A 7,948-nucleotide genomic window follows, 5' to 3' on the forward strand; every position below is an offset into this window, starting at 1 on the left:
TTAGCATGGCTGATAGTTTGCTGCCACCTGCAGGACTTTGGTGGGAACTTCAGTTTGTGCAAAGAAAAATTCTCCCAAGTGAAAACAGCAGATTCTGCTTCGAAGAGGGATTAAGCTCCACATAACAGGAAAAAAACTGATAATTACAGTAAAAAAAACAAAAAAAAAAACAGTCTGGAATAGACTATCTAGATCTTTGCCATGGACTTTATTGTTTTTCAAACATTCTCCTTCATACAATCCCAAACAGACTGAACTGTAATTACATATCAGCACTTGATGAAATGAGAATCAGAAGTGTGGACATGCATGAGGCACTAAATGAAGTTTGTTTTACTTTTCGTATGATTTGTTATTGTAATAATATGATTTTGTTCAAAATTCAGCCAAGACCCAAAGAGGCTGTGAAACAGTGAAAATGGGATTAATCACAGCTCATCTAAATAGTATGATTAATAGTAAGCAGTACAGGGGCTGCATCTTGTATGTTAATTCTGATGCATTTTTTTACAGGAATAAATTAGATTAATCTTGGTTACAAAACTCAAGGAAGTTAATTTTTCAAATTAATGAAAACCTCTTCCTATTCCTGATTATGAATCCTAAAGAGTTCATGGTGAAAACTTGGACTCACTGACAGATTTAACAACATGTTCTTCATATTTTCAGACATTTTAGCCAGATGGTTCTGTTAAACAGCTAGAAGCAGCCAATATCTCGCCTCAGACAGATATATTTAATGGCTTTTTCATTTAATACAAACCCAGATTTGGTTGGTCCTGGAAGATGTAGCTAATGGCTCGTCTAAGAAAGGAAGAAGTGAACTTCGATCACCTTCAAACAAATCCAACTTTAAAAACTTTATAATGAACTTTTCGGCTCGGGTCGCCTGCACAAAGATCCAAAATAGCATCTTTTATTTTGGAAAACCAGCTTTTATTTTGATATTTCTGATTTTGTAAACTCAATGGCCGCCTGTGTTTAGTGTGGAAATAATAAAAATCTCAGATTGTGCTAAAAGAAGAGAGACTGATACATAACGAAACAACTTTAACCAGATATTGGCCTAAATTATTTTTTAAATACAAGTTAAAGAGGTTTGTTCAGATCATGGAAATCATGTCATGAGCAAAAACAACTTCAATTTAAATAACTGAATTAAACATTTAGTAGAATACAAGACCTTTACCGTTTTTAGATCAAATTTATTTGCTGAGAAACAATCTCTGCTTTTGAAGATAATAAACTGTATGTGGTAAATTACAAAATATAGGCTTGTAAAAACTGTGTGAAGGCAATAGTTTGGCCCCACTGACAGTCACTTATGGGAAAAAACTGTTTTTGGCTTTTTATTACCTTCACGTTAGCATTAAAGCATAAAAACAGATGAAAGCTGGATTTTAAACAGCCAAATTTTTCTATAAATTAGTTCCTCTGACTGGGAACCTTTGCCCCACATCATTACCGGGGGCACTGCCTCTTGACACCATTTCTTATATAAATAATCATCAGCTTTTGTCTAATTTACTTCACAATGCAAAGATCTAATAGTTTGAATGTTCATAAAATAACATTTCCTAAAGCATTTTTGAGATTTTACTGTTGTAAGAGGCTAAAAATCAGCTTTGGTCTCGGCCCGCAGAACAGATGTTAGCTTCAGAGTCCAAGTCCAACTAATCTGGATTAATACTTAATGAAGACGAGACTTAGCTGCAGCAGGTAAGATATTAAATCTTTCTGACATTTAACAGATCCTTGCTTCTGAAACCTTGGACTATTGCTTCAACAATTAGTCTAATTAGCTACAAGAACAGAAAGTGTGTGTTAAGTCTTTCAGGCCATGTTTTAAAAGTCGGAAAATGAGGATGAATGTCTTCATTTTACCATTCGACGTGTCGTCTTTATGCTGTTGCTCTGTCGAAGAGTTGAAAAGTGTTTAGCTTTTTTATTTTCTTTTTTACAACTTTGAAAGCAGTGTATGATTTATTTTTCTAAGGATGTCCAGTTGAACTTGTATTATATTTGTTAGATCACTGACATTATTGTACCTTGCAATGTAGATTTTACCAATTTCAACCACAGATTTTCATTATTTATAAGGCATAAAAAGTGTACAGATATACTGTAACAGTACCAGACATTGTTAATTATATTGTAACATAGTGTAGATGCATAAGCAAACCATGACAACTGTAAGATTTGCTGTGCAATATGAGGAAACAACTTGGGAATGTTTACATGTTCTTTTTTTTTTTTTTTTTGGCTCTTTGACTCTCTAAATACCATCACACTGAACATATGTTCAACATTGTTTATAGTGTCATTATGATCTTTGAACAGTTTTATGATTGTAATAAAAGTGCTATAGACATGATTCAGTTCTTGTACCGTTTACTTTAAAAACCAGGCTGTGTGCTGCAGTGGATTTGCTGCGACTTCAATTGGCCTTCTGGAAGACTTGCTTGGCAACGATGCCTAGAACTCTCATCTCCTGCAGAGAAGAGATGGAAGAGCGGGTAAGGAAGGTTGACGAATGGTCAGGACAGCAGCAGCTGCGTTTTCATTAACCACAGAACTGGACAGTTTAAAATTACGAAAATAAATTCGCTAAAAATAAAATATGAAAGAAAAGTTTTAGCGCCAGGATGAGATCGTTTTTCGGCCGCATTGAAAAAGAACTGCGATGGAAACACTTTTTTTTTTCACGTCACACGAGTCACGTGATCGACAGTGCCAAAACACCCGGACGTTACGACTGACGAGAAGGACGAAGAAGTCGACAGGAAGAAGCAGGGGGTGATGGTTTGTTTCTGCTTTGTGTTTTGAGGGAAGGGGGATAAAGTATCGAATCTCTTTAAAACCGCCGATTACAATTTCCCTCAAACGCCGCATACGTAGCGGCTTGTCACTCCGACGTCAACGGCTGTTGAGCGCTGCGGCGCCATCTTTGAATTCTGAATCACGGTACTCTTTACATCCGTCGCTGCCATGATTTTTAAGGGCTTATCACGTAAATTTAAGCTTATTTACGTGTGATTTTAATTGTATTTATTACTTAATAGAAAAACCGCAAATGCGAAACGGTGCTTTTTCATCAGCAGAATATCGACAAAGATTTGCGCACATTTGTAATGGAGACGCAGCTCCTTTGGCGCATTGAAGGGCAGCTAAATGAGCGATACTCCTCATTTTCTGAGCTCTTAATCCGTCACCCTCTCTTTCACCGCGCACTCTTTTGTTCCTCCCTCCCCCATCCCTTATTTTCCTAACAAATCGTCAGTCCCGCTGTTCCCCTCTCCTGCTGGGTTCAATCTCTAAAACCCAGCAACTTAAATCTTGATCCTCACCGGCATTTCTTTCCCAACTCTGCCGAGTTTAGCGTCAGCAACGCGTTGTTTTGTCCTAACCGCAACAAAGGCATTAGCAGAACAATGCTGATTGTTTGAAATTCTTCAGAAGATTTAAATCTATTTAAGGAATGAAACCCTGTTAGGAAACGATCATGCTGCAAAGACGGCAATGAATAACTCGCCTTGTTTGCATGACTTCCTTCATTATGCATATCAATTGCAGCATCATTTTTCTCTTCCAGGCTTCAACTTTCCTTGTTCCGGCTCTTTCCTCCGTCCCTCCCCCACATCTTCAGCCCCACACATCCTCACCAAATGGAGCTTGTTGCCTTCCAGCCAGTGGGTCCAGCCTCGTCCCTCTTTCTCTCCTTTCTGTACACAAACAAGTTTGTCTCCTTCCCAGTTCACTGTAGTCTGAAAAAGAACACAAGTTAGAGGAATCTCCTAAATTAATGCAGTTATTTACACATAAAGAGGGTTAAAAGTGTTTGATTCAAGTCCTTGTACTGCTTCCTGCAGCTGGTTGGCGGTTTGCAAATGTCAAAGTATTTAATTGTGTTTTTAACAACACAAATGAGAAGTGGACATAAAAGGATCTCAGTATTTGCTGAAAATCAAAACCTGATATGTTTGATACACATATCTACTACAGCTGCAAGTTTGGTATATCTACTAGCTTTGAACATTTAAAATATAATGCGTGGCATAAGAGATTATCTTAACCCTGGCAGTGGCAGCATCATGCTGTGGGAGTGATTTTCTGCAACAAGGACAGAGAAGCAGGTTAGCACGTAATGATTATTTTGGGAATCTATGAATCTTAAGATTATTCTGATGGTTAATTGGATACAGATTTTTCATTTAGCCGCTTAAACTTTTTTTATTCAATATTAGAATTACATTAACAAATAAATTCCTTATTGAAATAAGAAAATATGGGGGAAAATGTGGGATTTCTTAAAAATGTATGTTTCTCAATTCAATTTGTTTGAGCTTGAGCTACGGGGGAAAAGTTAGGATTTGTACAAATCCAACAGAGAGACACTTAAAAGACACTAAAGCTGTAATTCCAGCAAAAGGTAAGAAAATGTTGAAAACCATGTAACTTTTTGCTTCCACTCCTCAATGTTCTGTTGTTCTGTCGCACAAAAGATCAAGGAGTTTGAATAGAAGGAGCTGTAAATACCAGGCTGTGGTTACAGGTGGGATGATTATCCCGAGGAATTTCACACACAAAGCGACATTTCAGCAGCAGGTAACATTGACTCAAAGACACGCCCAGACACACACCTGGCAGGTACGGCCGTCCACGGGCCCCAGGTCCTCCGTGAACTCTTTCCCGATGGTGAAGTCCATGTTGAAGTTCTTGAAAGTGGTGAGGGTTCGGATCTTCATGGCCCCCGTGGCCACGTCGTGGGTGATCTCCTTAGTGGGTTTCAGCAGACACACAATCTTCCTCAGGGCGAAATTAATATCTGGGGACAGAAATGTTACCACAGCTTATTAGGGATAGAAAAATAAGGAGTATATCCCTGCCAAAGATAGTTCTATTTTATAGAAAAACATAAATTAGTTTGAAAATCAAAAATTTGCCAGAAAAAAAACTGAACTTTTGATACCAATCTAAAAAAAATACATTTCTGAGTTTCAAAAGGTGAAAATTTGTTTGAGAAAACTCAAGAATTCTGAGATTAATCTAACAAATTCCCATGTTTTTTACTAGCATGTTTACGAGATTAAATTTAAGATTTCTGAGATTTTCTAGCAAAATTTGACTTTTCAAATTAGTTTTGTCCAGAAAATTTCTCAGATTAATCTCAAACTGAGTTTTTTGAGAAAACTTTGAACTTTTCAGACTAAGTTTATAGACAATGTTTTACTTTTCGAACCCAGAAATTTCCTTGATTTCTCTAGAAAATTTCTTAGATTAATCTAAAAATCCATCCATCCATCCATCCATTTTCTGAACACCCTTGTCCCTCAGTGGGGTCGGGAGGGGTGCTGGTGCCTATCTCCAGCTAACGTTCCAGGCGAGAGGCGGGGTACATCCTGGACAGGTCGCCAGTCTGTCGCAGTAATCTAAAAATGTATAAGTTTTTTTCTAGCCATTTTTTTATACTTTTCAATGTAATAAATTCTTTCTGCAAAATTTCTGTGATTAACCTCAAAATTTTTGAATTTTTTTTCCCCCAGCAAACTTTTGACTACTCAAACTCAGACATTTCTTTTCTCTTCTCCTTTTTCTTCTCCTTCTTTTTCTTCTTCTTCAAGAACATTTTTGACATTAATCTAAAAGTTTTAAAGTTTTTTTTTCTAGCAAATGTTCAACTTTTCAAACTTTCTAAGTTTTTTGGAGAAAATTACTCTTCGTTTTTTTTTTAAGCTATCTAGAAAGGCCCCCAATGTGGATCACAGCATTTAAATTCAAATTGCATGTGTTAAAGAAGAGCTTTGTAAGTGAAGTGCACAAACACACACATCGTGAGTGTGTGAGTTTGGGGTCATGCAGAGGACAAGATGGTGATTTCATCCCACTAATGTGCTGCTTTCTGTGAATGAAGATGGTCCCCATCACCAAATCAGCCTTTAAACATTATCCCAACAGATTATCTCACATGCAACACGAAACACACACACCTGATTAAAATAAAAGCAGCAACAGTGTAGTGTCATCGTATCCGCTTTGTTTTATCTTTGATGTGAAAGTATTAATAAAAACATACCTAACGCTGAAAGATAGGTTTCCATGTTGTCCTGCTCCACCAGATGATACGTCCCGGTGTAATTGGGTTTAGACATTTTTCCTGTTGCTCCTTGTGAAACTTAAATATGTGCTCTTCTTTGTTCCCGTTTTTTTTTTTTTCTCCAATCGAGCCTCCCTAGTAGATATCACTTTCTCTTGCGTAACCTTTCGTAGAAGAACGCCCTTTGGGCGGATTTGTGCGTAAAAATTAAAACTTTTTTCCCCCTTGTTGAGCGGGATTTAAGGACGCGGCAATGTTCTCCGATGAACCAAAGCTAAAGGTCTGCAGCAACTCTAATCTGTTTTAAACCCGAGGAGAGCAGCGGTGAATAACACAGAGAGTTTAGGCTGGGAGTTATCTGCATGCAGTGGGAGGTTCATGCCCCCTTTTCTAACTAACGCAGGGATGATGCTGGGTTCAGGCGAGCTCGGAAATTCGATACCCGTCACAAACGGGTTGCTTGTTTTTACGTAGAAGTTAATGAAAACTGCTTAGTATCAAATAAACAGCGTTCATTGATAACAGCCACGTCATATAAATTGTTTATTACATCTTTACCACCACGTAGCTTCTGAAATTATCTTAAGCCTGAAATCGTTTCCCAGTCGGCTCTAAACGAGGCAGAGATGCGACTTAAGGACAGAAATTAGACAAATTAGATGATCCTTTAATTTACTTTTCTCATAAGGGAGCTCAGCTTTTCCGATTTCAATTGGCACACAGCTCCTCTGTGTGCGATAAACTAGATTTCTATTCATGAATAGGCTCAATAAATATGATAATTGTCTGTTTTATACTGTATAGAGCTTTATTACAATTGTTCCAAGTATTAATGACCAGGAAGCTGCTGTTTCTTTTAACTTTGACACGCACATGTGATATATTGTCTTTTTCAGGCAGGTGGATTCAAGAGATCAAAGTCCGTCAACAAACTGGTTATAAAACACTAATAAGGGAGATTTATGGCTGAAACAAACAACGTAAGGGAATTTAGTGCAGCATCAAGCAGTTTTCTGTTGAATTATTACTACTCAGATCAGACTGTAGGGTTTCTTTTTTTCTTTTGCTTTTTGGCATGAGCTGTCTTAGGAATCTGTAGATTTATGTCTATTTACTGGAGCACCACAATGTAGAAATACATACGATGGAAAAAAAAGTAATTATGTAAACTTCTAAATTTGGAGAAAGTAACCCATAAATGCCAAGGTGGAAAGATGTCAGCACTGATCTTGGGGAACCAAGATCAATGCTCTGTGATCCTCTTATTTAATAAGAGGATCACAGTTATAAAGGTAGTGTTTAAATTATCACTACCTTGGATGTCTGCTAAGGTCATGACCTTGCAACAGCTCCACATGAGACTTCATATGCTTCAGTCAGTATTTTAAATGTTGGTTTTAATGGCAGTCAAATTATAAAAAGACTCAACAAGGACGGGTTGTTTGGAAAGGTCACCGGAGTGGAATTTCTTCTCTTCTAAACAAATATGGCTGCATGGCACTGGTTTGCAAATCTAAAGAACACAACTATTAGAAAATGAACCAAAGAAAAAAACACAGAACCATCCCTTATCTCACCCGTTCAGCACGGTGGTGGAGGGGTGATGCTTTGGGCTTGTTGTGCAGCTGCAGAACCTCGTTGGTTTGTGGTTGAATCGATCGTGACCTCCTACGACTGCCATCACATTTTAGGTTCAAATGTCGGGTCAGTGTGTCTCGCAGATAAAGATTAAAGTCGAGATCGGGTCATCAGTAGGAAAACAGGAGAATGACTAAAAAAAGACGAGTTGCTGTGATTCAGAGTTTCCTTTACAGCTCAGCCTGCCTGCAGTGCCGTGGTGGGACAGAAACACAA

At 37.8% G+C, this 7,948-nt stretch overlaps 1 protein-coding gene across 1 annotated transcript; it reads right to left on the minus strand.

The window, feature by feature from the left end:
- Positions 1-1,346: 1,346 nt before the first annotated feature.
- On the minus strand, positions 1,347-6,482 carry rbp5 (retinol binding protein 1a, cellular). Its single transcript, XM_007550138.2, has 4 exons — positions 6,074-6,482; positions 4,641-4,825; positions 3,663-3,764; positions 1,347-2,491 (listed from the first exon to the last, which is right to left on the minus strand). Exons 1-4 carry the CDS (start codon positions 6,147-6,149, stop codon positions 2,438-2,440), a joined length of 417 nt encoding a protein of 138 aa, XP_007550200.1. The 5' UTR covers positions 6,150-6,482; the 3' UTR covers positions 1,347-2,437.
- Positions 6,483-7,948: the final 1,466 nt, after the last annotated feature.

Source organism: Poecilia formosa, unplaced genomic scaffold (assembly GCF_000485575.1).
Source record: "Poecilia formosa unplaced genomic scaffold, Poecilia_formosa-5.1.2 Scaffold34, whole genome shotgun sequence".
In the NCBI taxonomy this organism is placed as follows: domain Eukaryota; kingdom Metazoa; phylum Chordata; class Actinopteri; order Cyprinodontiformes; family Poeciliidae; genus Poecilia; species Poecilia formosa.